This window comes from Acomys russatus, chromosome 1 (genome assembly GCF_903995435.1).
Source record: "Acomys russatus chromosome 1, mAcoRus1.1, whole genome shotgun sequence".
In the NCBI taxonomy this organism is placed as follows: domain Eukaryota; kingdom Metazoa; phylum Chordata; class Mammalia; order Rodentia; family Muridae; genus Acomys; species Acomys russatus.
The window spans coordinates 25,919,601-25,940,043 of NC_067137.1; the positions used below are offsets into that span (position 1 = coordinate 25,919,601).

The 20,443-nt window shown below is 45.2% G+C and overlaps 1 protein-coding gene across 1 annotated transcript; it reads right to left on the bottom strand.

Annotated features, from left to right (window-relative positions):
* Positions 1–1,411: 1,411 nt before the first annotated feature.
* On the bottom strand, positions 1,412–19,591 carry Fam228a (family with sequence similarity 228 member A). The gene is made up of 7 exons (XM_051143132.1): positions 19,307–19,591; positions 15,717–15,785; positions 13,754–13,942; positions 12,169–12,256; positions 11,889–12,048; positions 4,858–4,999; positions 1,412–1,665 (listed from the first exon to the last, which is right to left on the bottom strand). Exons 1-7 carry the CDS (start codon positions 19,397–19,399, stop codon positions 1,501–1,503), a joined length of 906 nt encoding a protein of 301 aa, XP_050999089.1. The 5' UTR covers positions 19,400–19,591; the 3' UTR covers positions 1,412–1,500.
* Between the last annotated feature and the right edge of the window lie 852 nt (positions 19,592–20,443).

The following is a 20,443-nucleotide window of genomic DNA, read 5'->3' on the forward strand; positions in this document are numbered from 1 at the left end:
AGCCAGAATGGGGTGAGGTGGAGCCAAGAGATCTGCCTAACCCTCCCACTAGCTTGCCCAGGGCTCTGGGGGCATCTCTGTCAGGCTTCTGGGCTTGGTTTCACTGATGGCTTTTGTGGGTGAGTGAGCTGCATAGGAGTTATGCCTGGCCTTTCTGAACCAAAGGGGCGACCTACAAGGAAGTGCAAAGGCCAGGGCTGTCTGCAGATATGTGCCCTGCAGCTCCAGTGGCCCAGTCACATCCTGCCCGTCCTACCACTGCCATATTCACACTGCTTACTTGACTTTTGAACACTGAAACATGAAATTTTAAAAAGTTAATTAAAATTTTGTACACAAAATCCTCTAATGAAGGTAACAGAGGAAAGGTTCACCCTTTGAAAGACTCACTTGTACTCTAAGGCGACAGATGGTTTTCCAAGCAGCTAAGTAACCAGGAGGGGCTCAGGGATCTTCCATTCTCCCTATTTTTGTTTCAATATAATCGCTTGGCTGAATCACTTGAAAACACAGTTCAGCGTATTGAAACTTTACAGATTCATCCCTTCCTGACTCCAGATGCTAACCCACAACCCACTGGTCAACTAGCACCCTGCTTATCTACAGGACCTTTGAAGAACCAGGCACAGCCTGCTGAGCGTGGCCGCTGTGGCCCCTGGGCTTGCAGAGCATGTCTTATTAGTGCAGAGGCATGACCCTGGCCACCCAGCAAGAGTAAAGCTCTGAGGTTACTTGTAGCTTTAGGTACACAACAAGGCTACCCTTCTCAGGACCGTGGGTAAGTGTGACGAGTGTCATGTCCCTGTCACTAGACAATCAGGATACTTGGTCAGATTTAGGACCCTGAAGCCAGGCGGATCTGAGTCATGTGACTTTGATGGTTAGAGAGGCTACAGCCAGGAACTCCAGTTGTCGCCTTTACCTAGGGCCCCAGATCTGCCTCTGAGGAAGTCAAGTTCTCTCCCCTACGGAAATGGGAGCCCAGTGTTCTAGAGGATATGAGGAGACTCCTTCCATCCACCAGGAAGCAGGGAGCCCTCACACAACCTGGAGTCCTCGTCAAATCCCTTCAAGTGCACAAAGAGGCGACATGCAGTGACAGATGATGGAGACCTCAGGCCTAAGGATCCTCATTCTTAGCAGTGTGGCTCCCACTGTCATGCCTGATTACCTGTGGGGAGGGTGCGCTGTGGAGCACGGCCAGGACTGAACCTGAATAAAGCCCTGATGCCTTTGAGCTGGGACTGGCCCCAAGCCAGGCTCAGAGCCCCTTTGAGCGCCAAGTACTGGGAGAAGATAAAGCTGTCTTGCTGTTAAGTGTTACAGTACAACAAAAGCACTACACACACACACACATACACTTCCTAGTTCACAGCCAGAGCTCAAAACACTAAGTGCTGTGATTTGAATATTTCTTGCAGTAGCTTCCTACCTAGGGAAAAGCATCGTTCTCAGTATTGTACGTGTCAGTCATATGTGCGATGCGAAGGTGGCAAAGCTCTATGACCACTGGAGGCCTGACCTGGCTGCGCCCTGCAGGGACGCCAGGTGCTTCCCCAGGAATTCTGCTGTCATCACTCTTCTTGCCACAGGTGGGGGCCCCTGCGCATGCCGGCTGTCTGCTGCTGCCCAGGACCGTGCTCTCTGTGGTTGGGTCCCTGAAACCTGTTTACAGGAGAAAAAGACTGCGTGTAGTGTTGATGAAGCAGGCCCCCACAAGAGAAAGGACCCCACAGACCTTGCCCCATACCCAGCCCTCCTGCCCTTTCAGACAGGTTCTGTGGTTTGTGTGGGTCTAAAGAGCCTCTCCATGTCTGCAGCTCCATCTACCTTTATGGTGTGGCAGAGTGACTAGCTGGCCCCAGAACAATCCCCTCCATGGTGTTCCTTAACACCTTTGCACCCCACTGGTAGGGACAGCCATGTGACTGGACCCAGCAAATATAAGAGAAAAAAAAACTTGCTGCCTTTAGACCTGTCCTACATTTTAAAAACAAAACAAAACAAACAAACAAACAAACAAAAAAGCATTAACAGGAATGAGTCCTTGGAAGCCTGGTGCTGAAGATAGCAAAGACCCCAAGGTCCTGAAGCAGGACAGTCTGCTGACCTGCTAATCCACTCACTACTGGTACTTGAGCAGAAATAAACTATTGCATTTAAAACACTGAAAAGAGACAGGCATAGACAGGAGGATGTGTATAAGTTAGCTTCCATCCCAGAGGGCGTGTCCAACATGTGGCTTGTGGACCACAGTGATTGAGGGTCACAAGAAGTGAGGACCAACACAAAAACCAAAAACATACTTAAACATTAGGAGGTTTTTTGTTTGTTTGCTTGGTTGGTTGGTTGGTTTTTTGTTTTTTTGTTTGTTTCGTTGGTTGGTTATTTTGTTTTCTTTGTTTGTTTGGTCAGTTGGTTTTTGTTGTTATTGTTTTGCTGTTTATATGTAACTTGACAGCTCAGTTCTTGAGTAAGTGCCATAGATGGCAGTGTCCTGTCTCTTTATTAAAAGGCTGTCTCTGCCTGAAGGGAGAATTTGTTTCTAAAGAGACTGAGAACATCACACTGAGTAGAAACTGGGTCACAGAATGTCTGATTCAGTGCTGAGAATAAGAGATTTGAGTGTCCCAAACCCTAAATGGAGCACCATTCTCAATGTCCCCAACCACCACCAAGGCTCAGGGGACACTGAGGAAGAGGAGGTAGAATGTAAGAGCCAGGTGTAGTGGCACAGCACTGGGGAGGCAGAGGCCGGTGGATCACTATGAGTTTGAGGCCAGTGTGGTCTACACAGGGAATTCCAGGACAGCCAGAGCTACATAGTGAGACCCTATCTCAAAAAAGTATATAAATATACAAAGTTGTGTGTGTGTGTATGTGTATTTGAGTGTATGTGTATGTGTGTAGTTGAGTGTGTGTGTATGTGGTTGAGTGTGTGTGTGTGTGTGTGTGTGTGTGTGTGTGTGTGTGCCTGATTGACAATGGGGAGAGGCTGTGGCTGTTGCCTTCATGAACTTGCAGCAGCTGTGATACTTAGTCAATCCAGCCAGAATTCTGGCATTAATGGGGATCACCAGACCCCATGCCCTACTGAGGAACTATGGCAGTTTATACCTGCTGAGGCAGGGGAATCTCTTTCTTTGCTTTAATGTGTTGCCAGGGGTAGGCAGGCTCCCCACACACTGTAGCTGGCCCCACAAGCTAACACCTATGGGCAGCACTGACTGCACCTAATGTGTTATCAAAGAGGAAGAAGAGGAAGATGATGACATGAATTTGGGAAGGGGCTGTGTTGAGAGTGACTTGGGGAGTTGGGAGAAATACGGGGTAGATAAATGATGTTTCATTGTATACGCATATGAAATTCTCAAGAATAAAGAAGGTTAATATAACAATTTCTCAGTTTCCAAGCTGAAGAGGGACCTGTTCTGGCTCTTGGCATGTGGCAGAGGTAAAAGGAGCAGCCAGTAAGAAGAGGCGTGCACTCACATGCTGCAGGATGGGCTGCAGGCCCGGGCTCTAAGTCTCACACTTCCAAGAGACAGATGGGGGGCGGCGGGGGGGAGGCTGGAAGCCCATGCTAGTCCTATATGCAAATCTGTGCTTGGAAAATTCCTTTTTAAAATATAGAAGAGCTCACTTTGCCCTCCATCCCTTTTTCATATAAGTTTCATTTTTTAAATTCCCTGTTATAACTGAATTAAGAACAATTTTTGTTGCTGGTGGTGGTATGGCAGTGTTTTGAGGCAGGGTCTTGCTATGTGACCAGGCTGGCCTCAAACTCTGTTTAAAGATGTTATTTTATGTGTATGGGTGTTTTGCCAACATGGACATCTGTGTACTGTATGCATACAATGCACACAGAGACCAGAAAAAGGCATCAGATCTCCTGAAACTGGAAGGTTGTTAGCTCGTGTGGATGCTGGGAATCAAACGCAAGTCCTCGCCAGGGCTCCTAACAGCTAACCCATCTCTGCAGCCTCTGGTCTAGAATTTTCTGTTTGTTTCGTTCTGTTTTTTCGAGACAAGGTTTCTCTGTGTAGCCTTGGCTGCCCTGGACATGCTTTGTAGATAGACCAGGCTGGCCTTGAACTCACAGAGATCTGCCTGCCTCTGCCTCCCAGAGTGCTAGGATTACCAGTATGTGCCACAGTGCCTGGCTTAATCTAGAATTTTTTATCTTCCTGCCCTCAGCTCCCAGGGCTGTGTGCACCATTATGCCAACCTAAGAACAAAATCTTCGATCTGTCTTCGATGTAGTAAATAATAAATAGTAGAAAACTATTCAGAGGGATGAAGGCTCAGGAAAGAGAAGAGCTGAAGTTAGTGGTGAGCCAGCTCTGGCCAGTTTTCCTGGCCCTCACGTTGTAAAGACAGATAGACACTTGTGGGGTTCAGGTCCCACATAGGCTGTGTTTCTGGGTCCCTTCCCTGCTCAGTGCCCATCAGGGCAGAGGAACAAGCACCTAGCCACCCACCATCTCACTGCATGAACCGAACACTCCCTGCTGCCTCTACTTTTTCACTCCAGAATTTGTTTTTTTGTTTTGTTTTGTTTTGTTTTTGGGGTTTTTGTTCTTTGAGATAGAGTTTCTCTGTGTCACCTTGGCTGTTCTGGACTCACTTTGTAGACTAGGCTGGCTTTGAACTCACAGAAATCCTCCTGCCTCTGCCTCCCAAGTGCTGGAATTAAAGGCGTGCGCCACCACTGCGGAGCTTCATTCCAGACTTTGGCTACCACCTCCTCTTTGAGGGGGGGAGGGCTTTGCCAGGCTCCACTCTGCACTGGTGCTTGCTGCACGCTGGGTGCTGCAAACCGCACCCACCCAGCCCCACTCCCAGAACTCAGCTTACTAGACCCTTCTTTTCAGCCTCTCTGTTCTCCTGGTTGAGCTTTGAGGACCGGAACTGCCTTTCAAAAGCAAGCTGGCTTAGGTTGACGGTCTTCTCTTCCTGAGGCAGATGTAGCTTTGATGTACTGACGAGCATTATAGAACTGAGAAGAAGAAAGAAAGAAAACTCAACTCAGCACAAACAATTCTACCATTCAAAAGTTACTGGATGAACCCAATATTCATTTCGTGAAAACAAAGAGCTGGCTAGACCTCACTGGTGCCTGTCCCTCTGCCCGGGCTGGGATAATGTCCATATGGGGAGGCCTGGGCTCCAGGGAGTTGGCACTGGGAATGCTGTGGGCCTTTAAAGGATGAGGTTAGATTAGGAGGCCCTGAGCTCTGGGGGGAAAGAGACTGGGCAACTGTGGCCTCTTCCTCTCTCTCTCTCTCTGCTTCCTGAGCAGTCTCTCTCTTCCGAAACTCCTGCCGTGGCGTGCTGCCCTGTCAGAGGCCCAAAGCAATTAAGGCTACTTGATTGCAAACTTCCCTCCCAGACTATGAGCTAAATAAACCTTTCATAAGCCAGTGTCTCAGGTGAAGGGGGCTAAGGCAACTATCAGCGTCTCGCCCTGAGACCTGGGATGGGAACAGAGGAGCCACTAGGCAGCCTGTGGGAACTCTGACCAGGGAGCAGGGACAACTGCACTTGCACTTGGCAGCGCAGGCACAAAACAGAGAAAACAGAAATGAAGCAGCTTCGGGAGGAGAGATGGTGAGAACCACAGAGCCTCAGAGGAGAGGACGGGCACCGTGGTCCATGCAGCAGCCTGTCCTGCTGATGGTCTGACATAAAGGGACTTTCTGATGTACCTAGCCTTCTCCCCTTTGGTACTTGAGAAAGATTCTGCTTTTTGTAACCAACTACCCCTGGTTAATCTAGCCTATCGCTCTTAAGTTCCTGCCTCATGAAACAAGGCACCCTCCGGACATGTCCTCTCAGAGAGTCGTTGCCACCGCTGCCTATTCCAACTAAGGAAGTAAACCTTCTCTTTTCTTCATCCCTTATTCATATCATAGGAACCTGCTCATCATCCATCCACTGGAAACACTGAGATAAATAAGACGCAGCCCAGTATTCAAGGCCTGTGTTGGGGGGAGTTACATTTGCCTGTGTTAACATAACAGGCAACCAAGGAGCAAAAATACACGACCTGTCAGATCAGACCATTGTAAACAGTTGGTTTAACCTAGAGGTTTTTGTGACTAGTATGTATTTATTTGCCTTAAGAAAAGAGGATTTTTCACTTGAGAGGCAGAGGCAGGCAGATTGCTGTGAGTTCAAGGCCAGCCTGGTCTACAAAGGGAGTCCAGGACAGCCAAGGCTGCACAGAGAAATCCTGTCTCAAAAAACTGGAAAAAAAAAAGAAAAAGAAAAAGAAAAAGGGATTTCCAGCCTTCTAGCCAGGCTGGTAGCAGGGGTCAGACAGTGTCTCACAGGCTGTAAGGACGGAACTCCACTGTGAAGGTTATGGGAGGCCACTGAAGAGTTTCCGTTGGGAAGTGATCTTTCAACCTTTTCAATGAAAAAGGCCAGACTAAAGGAGGCTAGCAGAGCTGTGACAACAGAGGCTGAGGAGCTGAGAGGGAGGGTGAGGAGGGGAGAGTAAGACAAAGCCTCCTTTTCCATGAGAAGACACGTAATTGTTAGTGTTTAAATAAACAATGGTCGGGGCTGGAGAGATGGCTCAGAGGTTAAGAGCACTGGCTGCTCTTCCAAAGGTCTTGAGTTCAATTCCCAGTAACCACATAGTGGCTCACAATCATCTACAGTGAGATCTGGTGCCCTCTTCTGGCCAGCATGTCTATATGCAGGCAGAACACTGCATACATAATAAATAAATGTTTAAATAAATAAATAAATAAATAAACAATGGTCTTAAAGTTGGAAGACCCTGTGAAGGAGGAGTAGAACACAATGCAAGTCACTGGGGCATGAGATGAAGCCGTCAGGAAAGCGTGATGCCTGTTGCCTGTTGAGAAGCAGAGGTGGGGCGGAGAGTCTAAGGCCAGACTTAGCTGGTTGTAACTGCTTAGAACTGTAGCTCCTCTGTTAACATCTGCTTTCGTCTTTTTTCATTAGTGTACCTGTTTATTATGAGATATAATACAACACACACACACACCAAAGGGAATAACTTTTGACAATATACTTCTTAACCACAAGCCAAGTCAGAAAAGACAGCTCTGTCTAATTCAGATACCCCTGCATGACCTATATCCCAATAAGGACCCAGTTATTTTCCACAAAGGTTACCCATCATTCTATTTTTTTTATATTAGTCATTTCTTCAGTATTTTATCACCCTAGAGTGCAGGCTTACACTCTGCAATTGAAGCTTTCAGCTTAAACATAGGTTATGGTTTTACATTTCTCTCACCTACAGATATCCTACTCCTACTCCTTTTTGCTTTCTTTTTTTTTTAACAATTTATTCAGATTACATCTCATTGTTATCCCCTCACTTGTATCTTGCCATTCCCCTCCCTCCCTCCCTCTTTCACCCTATTCCCCTCACCTAGGTCTGTGACAGAAGGGGACCTCCTCCCTCACCATATGATCACAACCTGTCACGTCTCATCCGGGTAGCCTGATTCCCCTTCCTCTGAGTGCCACCAGGCCTCTCCACCAAGAGGAAGTGATCAAATAGGGGGCACCAGAGTCTGCTTTCATCTTTAGCATAACAGAAGCCATTTTGTTTTAAGTCTCTTTGATCACACGGTGAAATTAAGGTCAGGTTCTCAGGGAATGATGGGGAACTGGAAAGTTCCCAAGCCTATATCCCAGCCAATCAGATTAAAATGGTTTGTCTAGTTACCTAGATACAATGTACTTGGAACAAAATTGATTCTTCTTGCATTTAGCTTGTCAAAATAATTCAGTGCTGTTCTCCCCTTGCTTTCCACCTGGTTACCTGATTGTTACCTGATTACAGGTTTTTTTATAAAAGGCCTGCCTCAGAAACAAGCCAGGAGCTGGGTGGTGGTGGCAAACACCTTTAATCCCAGCGCTTGAGAGACAGAGGCAGGCGGATCCCTGTGAATTCAAGGCCAACCTGGTCTACAAAGTGAGTCCAGGATAGTCAAGGCTACACAGAGAAAACCTGTCTCAAAAAACAAAAAACAAAAAACAAAACAAAAACAAAAGGAAAAAAGAAAAGAAAAGAAAAAAGAAACAGGTCAGGAAGCTGGGCCGGGCCCAGTGGCACATGTCTGTAATCCCAGGAATCTGGGAGGCGGAAGCAGGTGGATCTCTGTGAGTTCGAGGCCACCCTGGTCTACAAAGAAAGTCCAGGACAGCCAAGGCTACAAAGAGAAACCCTGTCTCAAAAACCAAAAAGAAGAAGAAGAGGAAGAAGAAGAGGAGGAGGAAGAGGAGGGAGAGGAGGAAGAAAAGAACAAAACAAACAAACAGGCCAGTGTCATAGTTTGGTTCCCAAGTCCACTGTGTCCATGGTCAGTCTTAGGATCTTGTGTTTAATAAATCATTCATATGTGACTGAGATTGGTGTCTGAGTGGTTTATGTGCCTATTCTTATACTGCAACATTTGGGGGAATCAGCCTGAGATAGCCTCCTGCCCTCGACCACCCCTCAGTATAAACTTCCATCAATCTGAGTCTGGCATGTGAGTGGTCAGTGTGTGGATATTCCTGAACCCTAATGCAAAATCCTGCCTCAAAAGTGGCGGGAAGGGGGGGGTGAGACACTTGTGCTTTTGTGCAAGGAGGTAAGATCTGCACAGAGTGCATCTATTGCAACAACTAGAACCAACCAGGAAATCGACATGGAACATTCATGACTGTGAAGTCATTGGATAGCTGCAGACATAGGACCAGGAAGGAAAGACTTCCAAGAGTGAGTTCTTTATGTATGTGTGTGTGTATGTATGTATGTATGTGTGTATGTATGTATGTATGTATGTGTCTGTGTATTTTTGCTTGTTTTAGAGATTCATTCATTTTTATGTGTGTGAATGTTGTGTCTATATGTATATCTATGTATTACACATATGTAGTCCCCATGGAGGTCAGAAGGCATTGTAAAAGTAATTTTTATTTGCCTGATTTAATTGTCATCCTGCTAACCTAGGCCTAGTACTGGAAGCTTCTAGTTTCAGTACAATCTAACCTAGGTCTAGGATGTTTTCAGCCTCTGAGACTTACTACTGAATAACCTCACCCTTTCTAGCTCTTTCTGAACTCTGGCTGGTTGAACTCAGCTGTTCTGGCTCAAACCCCTCTCAAGCCGACTGATTCAAACTGGCTTCTCTCAGCTTCTGTCTGGATTTCTCTGCTTGGTCTCAAACTAAATCTAGAAATCTGTTCTAATCTTCTGGCTCCTTCTCATTCTCTGGCTTGGTCTGTCTTCATCTGTATCTGGCTTGTTCTCTCTTCAACCTGTCTCTGTAAAGCTCTCCCAGTAAAAACTGCCTCTGAATTCAACAAACTGAACTGCCATGAACTCAGCTCCACTGCACTGCCTCTCAACTCACTGACTCAACCGAAATGCCTGAACTGAACTGACCAGAACAGTACCACCATGCCTGGACCACATGAAACTTGGCTCTATACCAGGCTGTGCTTAAATTCAGAGACCTACTTGTCTTTGTCTCCTGGATTAAAGGTGTGTCTGTATTCTAGCCAAATCTAGAAGGTTTTTGGATGTGATCTCTTTCCAGAGTACCCATGTTCTGAATTAAAATTCCTCTACAGGGCATTGAATCCCCTTGGAACTGGAGTTAGTTGTGAACCACCATGTGGGTCTGGGATTTGAACTTGGGTCCTTTGGAGGAGCAGCCAGTGATCTTAACCAATAACCCATCTCTCCAGCCCCAGGGAGAGAGAGTTCTTAACCCTCAAACTATTTCAACTTGTGACCATTTCAAGCACAAGATACTGATATCTTTCCCCTCAGAGTCTGAATATTTCAAGTACAAGGTACAGTATCGGGCTAGAGACTGATCCTCTGGACTCCCACTATTTAGGGGTTTGGCTGATAGCCTGGCAGGCCTAGGGATTTCAGGTTTTCTTTCCAAAATTTGTTAGAATCTAATTGTAATTAGTTTTTGTATAGATGATGGAATCCAATTTAATCCCCCATAATGAAACCTATGTCCCAGTAGCAATTACTGAAAATACTGAACTATCCCCCTTGCTCTGCACTATAGCTTTAATTTGGTACAAACAAAGTGTCTATGTGTACTTAATTTCTGGATTCTCTACTGTGGTCTAATTGCTGATTTGGCACAAGGTTTAAATAACTTTGATACCTGATAGACTAGCCTTCCTATAAAATTTAGAATTAATTCAAGTTCCATGAAGACATAAGCATGCACACACACACAAACATCAAATATAATTTTATTCAGATTACACACACACATACACGCGCACACACACACACACACACACACACACACAAACACCAAATATAATTTTATTCAGATTACATTGAGTATGTAGATAAATTTGAAAACTTTCAAGTTTACAACTTCCAGTGTTCTGATCAGGAACATAGTATGTCTTCCTATTCATTTGGTTCTTATTTTATTTCGCTTAAAAGAGTATTTCTTAGGACTGTTTCTACCCTCAGAGTATTTGGAGCTAGTTCTCGTTGTCAGGGAAGGGGGGCTATATGGATATTGCTATGAAACCTGTAACAAAGTCCCTCAATATAAAAGATCCTCTGTTCCCAAGTCCCAGGAAGCACTACATCCGAGAAATCATGATGTGGTCCTGTGGATAGTTAGAAGTATTTTTATTTTGTTACTATTATACATGATTTAAGTTTCTGGCTAGATATAAAGAAATAAAAATGATTTGTAAATTGGCTTTGTACTTGATAGTCTTTCTAAACTTTATTACTTTAATATTTTAGTTAATTGAGAATCTCATATGTGTATATACAATGTACTTTGATCATAGTTACTCCTCACTCCTCCCTTAACTCCTCCCAGATTCATCCCTATCTCTCATCCCTCATCCCTCCCAACTTCATACCCTCTTTTTGTTGTTGTTGTTAATAACTCACCAAATCCAATTTGTGCTGCTCATATACTCACAAAAGCGGGACCATCCACTGAAGCATGGTCAACCTATCAAGGGCCTCAAGAAAAAGGCATTCCCCCTTTCCTAAAAGCCATCAACTGTCAAACGCCTCTCAGTTAGGGGTGGGGGCTCCTGAGTCCCTTCCTGAAATTCTTTTATTTTTAATATTTTACTATATTTCAGAAGATCTAGGGCTTCAAAGAAAAATCTTGTCTTAAAAAAAAAAAACAACAAAAAATTATTTATAGCCTTCTGAGTTTTTCTTTTTGTTTTTTGGTTTTTTTGAAAACAGGGTTCCTCTGTGTAGCCCTGGCTGTCCTGGATTCACTATGTAGATCAGGCTGCCCACGAACTCAGAGATCTTCCTGCCTCTGCCTCCCAGAGCGCTGGGATTAAAGATGTGCGCCACCACGCCTGGCTCTGAGTTTTTCTATATAGAGCATTATATGATCTGTTACATATGAAGGGTTTTATTCATTGGTTTCCATTTCTTTTACCTTTTAGATCTTCCCCTTGTCTTATTAATTAAGATCTCTGGCACAAAGCTGAAATGGCAATAGTGAGTTTCTTTGATTCATAAATTCAAAGGAAAAACTTTTAGTGTTTCACTGTGATTTCTCTACTGCAAATTAAGTTAATTTCTAACTCTCTATACTATGAGCTAATTTGGGGTATTGTAACTACATTTTAGCTACATTAGTTTTCTACATTTTTGAAACTATTATGACTCGGCTCCTACTTTGTTCTGTTAAAGTGAAAAATCACATTGGTTTTCAAAAACTGCTTTGTTAAAAGCACCTAAAAACATATTGAATGCACCACCCAGGTTCACTGGCCACCAACAGCTTTTCCATCCCCCTTCCCGCCTCTTACTCCCTTTTTTGTTCTCTTTCCCGGCTGCTTCCTAGAGCTCGCGCTGGCTGGCTCATCTGGCTACTCAGTACCTGCATGCACCACCAGGCTTATTCCACGCGGTGCGGGCGGGGGCTCTCTGCCTCTCCTTGGGAACGATGCCATGGGAAGTGAGCATGAGCTGGGGTGATCTGGTGAATAGGGGGACCCTCTTAGCTTCTTTGGCTTCTTTTTTTGTGTCATTCTGTTTTCCTGCAGGAAGACAAAAGAGCAAAATCAAACTCTTTAACAGCAAGTCCGGGGCTCTTAGGGTGGGGAGTATTTGACACTTAGCTGTGTCTTCAATGCCTGCCGCCTCTGGTCACAAAGCACCTGTGCCATATTGGTAACTGGTTCCTTTCATTTCTCTGAGCTCTTGCTGTCTTTGAAACAGGCATTCGCACAACGGAGAGGCTTCAGTCTACAGGGAAAAACGACTGTTTGAGGTCACAGTTTACAGTGAACTGTTTAAATCTGGTGCTAAGTACAGAAGTATCGCCTTAATCTACCAAAGCCGCCCGGTCAAGACCTAAATGTCAGCCCGCAGCGCCACAGGAGAGCCTGCCTCCAGTGGACTGCCTCACCTGCCTCCAGTGGGAGTGTCTCACTGGATGGAAAGGCTGGTAGGGGAAAGAAGGGAGGCCTACCCACATGGAAGAGACAACTTCTACTTGCAGTTTTACTAAATCACTATATCAGTCAATGGTGTTTGCTCAGCCATTCCATAATCCACCAAGGCCAAGTTCTATCCTCACAGACAAATCAGACCATGTAGCAGCATAGTTATGACAGCACCAGCTCACACCTTTAGGAGCACAGGCACTGTTCTAACCAGTCCTGGGAGGAGTCCTCCTTGGAGCACCCTCTTAAGAGGGAAGATGAGGTGGGGATGGGGGTGGTGCACACCTTTAATCGCAGCAGAGGCAGGTGGATCTCTATGAGTTCGAGGCCAGCCTGGTCTACAAAGTGAGTCCAGGACAGCCAAGGCTACACAGAGAAACCCTGGCTAATAACATAAAAAGGCAATGAGGACAGCAGGGTTATGGAGGGGAACAGGGTTAAGGAACATTAGTGTCAGGAGTGGGAGGCACAGATGCTATTAAAAAGGAACACTATCCCCTAACCATAGCCTTGAGAAGACGCCCTCTTCTGCTCTTCTCCTCTTTTACACTCCTGAAAGGTCACATTCTTTGATTTCAAGACACTTAGATTACATCTTGAGTTTCAGCTCTTAAGACACTTAGGAATTAATATTCAATGCACATTTTCTGAAATTTTGTTCATAAATATACTTGATGATTCCCAGTGCTTCTTAGCTGCTCAGCCACTTTTTCAGGGCCCTAATTCTCAACGACTCCAACACTCTATCTAAGCTTTTTCTCTCTAGTAAATATGTGGGCTGTGGCGGACCAAAGAAACCAAAGAGCAACGACCCTATGGGGTACATTTAAAACCAGCAGACTTAAATTTGGCACTGTGGGGAAGACATAAACCCCTGAGGAGGTTCCTGACCTCACAGTGGAACCACAAAAAGAAAAGCGCTGTCTGTCCCGAAGCGTAATGGCCGCCTGAGGAGATGGCCGTTCAGCCCCTTCTCCCCACTGCAGGGACTGGAGAGGCGCACATTCTCCTGGCCCTGCGCAGAACTCGGACTTGCCATTGACCCAGACCTGCTAATGGAGAGCTGAAAGGAGGGCGGGAGTGCTGGAGACTTCCTTACCAAAGGACCAGGGAACAGTGAGTCCTGGACACCTTCCCCTCCTCTTTCTACCTAACACACCCGGAGCTGCGAGCAGCATCAGGCAGACATGAGAGCGATGAGATGACCTGGACATGTTAGGAAGGAGAGGAAACCAGCAGGAGGAAAAGAAAAGCAACGACATCACAGTTAAGTAAAAGGGATAATAAAGTCCAGTACCGGTCTCTTTGCGTGCTTTAAGCAGTATTCATATTTCACTTGACTTTTTCCAGGTCTTCTATATGAAATTACTTTTTCTATAATTCTCTGCTGAAGAGGCTGTACCACATTTTCAACCCATTTTTTATGTAACATCTCTTTTCTTCTTTCCTTAGAAGCATCTAGATGCTGAAAATACGTATCCAGTCTCTAACAAAGCAATATAAACAGGACAGACAATGAGAATATTCACTTACTATCATTTTATTAGTGAGGGAGAAAAAACCCATCCTAAGCTCTCCCATTAATGCTGCCTAGCGTCTCACACCAAGTAACTGAAACACAGAATATAACCTGGAGAGAGAGAACTTGGGAACACAGGGCAGGAGGAAAATATGGGAAATTCTAAACCATCCTGCGCCCTTGCACTGTTATATTTTCAGCTGTGAGCCTAGCCTTTAATGGTTGAGCCATTTCTCCAGCCCGGGGTTGAACTGTTAACCAACTCATGAACCCTATGAAACCTTCCCCAACACATCAAATTTCTTTTAAATTTTTTCAAAATGTTACCCAGTTATGCATTCCATATCTAGGCTTCACCACCACAAGGTCTGTGCCTGACCTGGAAAAGCAAAGACACTAGACCTGCCTTGATACCACTCTCTGACCTGTGACTGGAGGCTAAGTCTATGCTGTTTTTGATACTCAGATAAGAATTTATGGGCAAGTGATTTAGTTACTGCCTGGCCCACTGCTCTCTAACAGTATATTTTGAGAGAAAGGATGAATGTTCTGGGGCTGGGGAGATGGCTCAGTGGCTAAGGATGCCGCCTGCTCTTCCAAAGGTCCCAAGTTCAATTTCCAGCAACCACATGGTGGTTCACAACCATCTGTAGTGTGATCTGATGCCCTCTTCTGGCCTACAGGTGTACATGCAGGCAGAACACTATACATAATTAAATAAATTAATTTTTTAAAAAAGAATGAATGTTCATCTATTTTGTAAATTACAAATGACAATGAAAATATCAAGGTAGTCCTAAAATACTAAATTGCAATCTTTCAGATGGGAGTTAACTCCTTTAAAGTGTGTTAACTCCATAGAGATGATCAGTCACTTAATCGGTCATCACCTTTAAATACTAATTGATTTTGGTGATTTTATATAACCCAATGCAGTATGGGAAAGTAGGAAAAAGAGGCAAGTTTTCATAGTACAAGTCAAAGAGGGGGAGTAGTTAAAACAATCCTGCAGATTCCTCAAGAGCAGACCTCTGGGAGCTTTTAGTGATCCTACAAGGAAGGAGGTCGCATAATCTCAGGGCTACACAGCTTAAAGGTGTACATCAGAGGTGGCGCACTCTGCCTGCCCATCGGTCTCTCTGGCAGAATACTGCAGCTTGAACGTCAAATGTCCCCCAAACTTGTGTGTTGGTTTGTGTTTCCAGGTGATGGGTCTCGGGCATGAGGTGAAGACTTTAGAAGGCAGGGTTGGCAGCCAGAAGTTAGGTTGTCAAGAGCAAGCCTTTGAAAAAGGTACTGAGACTTCGGCCCCCTCACTTTGTTCCTGGATGCCCAGATGGATGGGAGCAGCTCTGGCGCCCTGCCATTACGCTTTGCTCCATCCTACACTCAGAGTGAGGGACTGAAGTGACTGCACACAGAAGCCCTGAATCTCTGAGCCAAACACACCTTTGCCTTTTTGTTTTGTTTTGTTGTTTTTCAAGACAGGGTTTCTCCATGTAGCCTTGGCTGTCCTGTACTTGCTTTTTGAACCAGGCTGGCTTCAAACTCACAGAGATCTGCCTGCCTCTGCCTCCCTGAGTGCTGGAATTAAAGGCGTGTGCCACCACGCCCAGTTCCATCTTTGCTCTTTTAAGCATTTTAATCTTCATGGCTGCAGAGCATGACAACATCAACTCTTGGTCACACTGTGCTGCATCCCTCCTGCTCCTCCACAACGGAGTGTGCAGCCAGATCTTACCTTCACAATATAGTTTTCTCTAAATAATAATGCATGTACAGCCTCGTCGATGTCTTCTCTAGCTAGTACCTAAAAACAAAATTGAAGAGTAGGTCAAAAGTTCTGAAGGAACAATTGGAATGACAAGTCCCAGGGCAATATTCCAATACCACTACCGCAAATCTGATGCCTGCATCTCAAAACATAGTTCTGACTCGTTACTGTGAAAACATTTCAATACTATTCTCCATGACCCCACAGCCTAGTTTTAATAAGTTGTAACTCAGTCTCTTTTATATAAACCCTACTCATTTTTCTGTCATCCACCTAGACTGTCCTGAAACATGTCCCTGACATTGCATCACTCAATCATCTTGTTAAAGTTACAAGAAGCTGAGGCTGGAGAGGATGGTTCAGCAGTTATGAGCACATACTTCTCATGCACAGGGCCAGGCTTGGTTCCGCATACCTATGTCCAACAGTTCAGTTCACAACTGCCGGGAGGTAACTCCAGCTCCATGGGATCTACTGCCTCTAGCCTCTATAAGCACCTGCACTAGAGCGTACCTACCTACATATATCACATAATTTAAAATAAAACAATAAAGTCCCAAGAAGCCTTCTAATAATTTTTACATAAAATGAGCTCTCTTTTCACGCATTCATATAAGTATATTTTAGAAGCAGAAGATTTGCCTTCTGCGAGGTCTCATCATGTATCAAAACCTCAAGGGTTGGGATGGGGTCCAGTTGGTAGAGTGCTTGCCTGGCAGACATGAAGCCCTCTAAGCTCTCAGTCCAAGCCCCAAAATGGCACGAGGTAGGTGTGGTGGTGCCACAGCTGGCCAGCCTGGGTTACAGCAAACAAGCTGCAAAACTCAGAGAGTTCCATTTAGTGCTGGACTCAAAAAGCAGAAAACTCTTGACTTAGTGAAGCAGTCCCAGAGGCTCAGGGCTGGCGCAGGGGCTCACCGCCTCCCTTGTGAGTTAGAGAGAGTGGATGCACTGAGCCCTCACTGTGGTGCACTCTCAGCTGCACCACTATGAGCAGATCGCCAGTGGAACAAATGAAAAGGCAATGCAAACCCAGTGTCTGGAAGAGATGCACTAGCTCCTAAAATGGCCTCTAGTGGAAACTTCTGACTTCTTAGAATTGTGGTATTCAATTGTGGCCCATCCTTCTGTTCTGCTACATTGGATGCATCACGACCAACTAAATCTTTCTTTAAAAGATTATTTATTTATTTATTTATTTATTTATTTATTTATTTATTATGTAATGCTGTGCCTGCAAGTACCCTGCATGCCAGAAGAGGACATCAGATCACATTATAGATGGTTGTGAGCCACCATGTGGTTGCTGGGAATTGAACTCAGGACCTCAGGAAGAACAGTCAGTGCTCTTAACCTCTGAGCCATCTCTCCAGCCCCAAAACCAACTAAATCTTAAACTCAGACAACACATCTGTAAGTAAGAGAAGTCTCAAAAGGAACGTTGCATTTTCTACCTATAATTTAATATGTTCACATGAAATTCAAAGTTGTATCTGGACAGCTAATTGGATCTTCTCCAATATAAGTTCTAGAATATGTACAATTCTACTTTAAAGTTTGGTCAGAATAATCTTTTTTTTTAATTTTTTATTAATTTATTCTTGTTACATCTCAATGGTTATCCCGTCCCTTGTATCCTCCCATTCTTCCCTCCCTCCCATTTTCCCATTATTCCCCTCCCCTATGACTGTTCCTGAGGGGGATTACCTCTCCCTGTATATGCTCATAGGGTATCAAGTCTCTTCTCGGTAACCTGCTGTCCTTCCTCTGAGTGCCACCAGATCTCTCCCTCCAGGGGACATGGTCAAATGTGAGGCACCAGAGTACATGAGAAAGTCATATCCCACTCTCCACTCAACTGTGGAGAATGTTCTGACTATTGGCTAGATCTGGGTAGGGGTCAGAATAATCTTAAGATGGCAATGAAAAAGGTAAATAAAACAAAATGTTCCCTTGATACTGTACTGTAAATGTAAAATAACCACTAGAGAAGTAGAAATATATATATATGTTGATAAGCATCATTGGAAAATCACACTTTTTAGCCTTCTTTGTAAGATTATAACTAAATTACCTAATGTTATAAACATTCTTGGTCAATGACCTTCATTATTTAAAAAAAAAAAAAAAAAGTTGGCTGGACATGGAGGCTTATGCGTTTAGTCTCAGCACTCAGTAGACAAAGACAGGCAGATCTCTGTGAGTTCCAGGACAGCCAGGTCTACATAGCAAATGCCAGAGCAGCCAAGTCTATTATAAAATGATGATAATGGTGGTGGTGGTGGTGATGGTAATGGTGGTGGTGATGGTAATGGTGATAGTGGTGATGGTGGTGGTGGTGGTAATGGTGGTGGTGGTGGTGGTGATGGTGGTGATGGTGGTGGTGATGGTGGTGGTGATGGTGGTGATGGTGATGGTGGTGGTGATGGTGGTGGTGGTGGTGGTGGTGGTGGTGGTGGTGGTGGTGATGGTGGTGGTGGTGGTGATGGTGATGGTGGTGGTGGTGATGGTGATGGTGGTGGTGATGGTGGTGATGGTGGTGGTGATGGTGGTGGTAGTGGTGATGGTGGTGGTGGTGGTGATGGTGGTGGTGGTGGTGGTGGTGATGGTGGTGATGGTGGTGGTGGTGGTGGTGGTGGTGGTGGTGGTGGTGGTAATGGTGGTGGTGGTAATGGTGGTGGTGATGGTAGTAATGAGGATAGAGATTGTCAAGATGGCTCAGTCAGTAAAGGTGCTTGTCCCCATGCCTCACCACCTGAGTTTAATCTCCGGGACCCACGTGGTAGGAGAGGACCTGTTCCTGAAAACTGTCCTTTGGCGTCCTGTCCCTGTGTGTATGCCTTCAGCATGTACAGACATATAAATAAATGTAATTTAATTTAAAAAGAGAGATCTAAATAGTCTTTGTTACTGATAAGTCATTCTTTGCATTTTTTTTCCAGAAAATACAGACATGTTAGTGACTCATAGAAGCTTCTCTGAAATCCACTGTTCGTAAACACAAAAATAGTAAAGTCATATTTCAAAATTCTTATTGCCACCATGACAAAGGGGCCAAGATAAATTCCCAAGACCTTCCTTTACAATGAGGCAAACCAAAGAATCCTATAAAATTAAACTTTATGAACAAATCATTATCAGACACAGAAGGCAAGCTCCTGGCTGTCATATTTACCTACCTACATTACCTACCTGGCAGCCAGCTGGTACCTCGTCCGTCAGGATGACTTTGTACCCAGGCATTTCTACTCACTGTACCCTTCTGCATACCTAATCTAAACCAACCACTGTTCCAATACTGGAAGCATACATGCGAGTGGGGCCAAATTGGTCCTAAACTCAAGGGATTTTGTGTTCCATTGAAAGACAATGTCTCAAAAAGAAAATCAAGAGGCCTTTAAGTACTCTCATTCAAATGAACACGTCACTCTTGACAATGAATCCATAATAAGGCTACACAGAGAAACCTGTCTTGAAAGACCAAAAACAAAACAAAACAAAAAATAGAACTATCACTTAGCTAAAAAAAAAAAAAAAAAAAAGCGGTGCCATGTTACCTCCATTAAAGAAACAGACTCCGGGTCTGGCCATTCCTTTAGTTTCTCCACACTGAAATGTTCGGCACAGTTGGCAGTTTTTGTGGCAGCCATAAAGAGTAGATAAAATCCCTGAGCAAGAAAAACTGAGGAGACTTATTAGTGTATCAATGTGGAAAAAAGCATGGCTGTAGGTAGGGACTTGGAACTTGATTTAGAAACCCCTCTTTCTCCTGTCCTAGAAACCCCTTCCACACCACCCTGGGGACTGAAGCAGGCATCAACACTGCTGAATAGCCTGGGGGTGAGGGTGCGGGCCCTCAGCAAGAAGAGGTGGCTGCCTCAGGCTGCAGACCACCCCTCCTCCGCTGGATGTTCCTGGGCTAGTGAGTGGGGAAGGGTGGCCACGGCCTCACATGGAAGCTCCTGCTCTGGTGGCTCTACCTTAGGCCCCACAGGCCTCCCGTCAGATGGCCGCTCCTATGCTGCTGGCTGGTTTCTTCATGCCCGCAGGCCTCCCCTCCCAAGGACGCCCCTGTGCTGTGCGGGTTGCTCTTCACCTCAGGCTACAGGCCTCCCCTCCCATCAGATGAAGACTTCTTGCCGGGGAGGGTGCGGTTAGCTGGCCACCTCAGACCTGCGGACCTGCCCTCAGATGGATGTTCCTGTACTGGTCACTGGTCACCTGAGGCCCGCAGGCCTCCTAGGCTGCCTCGAGGCTGGCCTGCTCTGCACTCAGCCTCAGCCAGTTCCGGTGGGTGTAGTCTCAGCCCCAGTGAGTGCGCGCAGCAAAGGTCACGTGGTCTAGCTGGCCTACGCCACCAACGTGCCTTGGAGAGAATGGCGAATCCACAGAAAACTAAAACACTATCTTTAAACTTAGGCTTTCCCCTTGCCTTTCAGAGGGGTTTCTCCTCAGCTTGTGGGTGTGTGGGATGTCAGAATCCCTGGTTAAAACTCATAATGTTAATAGTCATTTATATTAAAAATAATGAAATTATGAACATAGATGTAGTAGTGTCGTGATAGCAAATCGTAAACACCTGACAAATATTAAATGTTGTAAAATATTAAATATTGTAAAATGTATCGCATTCTGTGTGGTAGTTGTTCAGAACCTTTCCTACTCCATCTTAAGAGGCCGGCCTGGAACTTGGG

Excerpts from the sequence above, each read along its gene's own strand:
- Fam228a (XM_051143132.1), bottom strand. The coding sequence starts at position 19,399 with ATGGCTGCCACAAAAACTGCCAACTGTGCCGAACATTTCAGTGTGGAG. Across the intron at positions 15,786-19,306 it reads AGTCTGTTTCTTTAATGGAG|GTACTAGCTAGAGAAGACAT; the intron begins GTAACATGGCAC and ends TTTTGTTTTTAG. Across the intron at positions 13,943-15,716 it reads GAGAAAACTATATTGTGAAG|AGACTGGATACGTATTTTCA; the intron begins GTAAGATCTGGC and ends TTGCTTTGTTAG.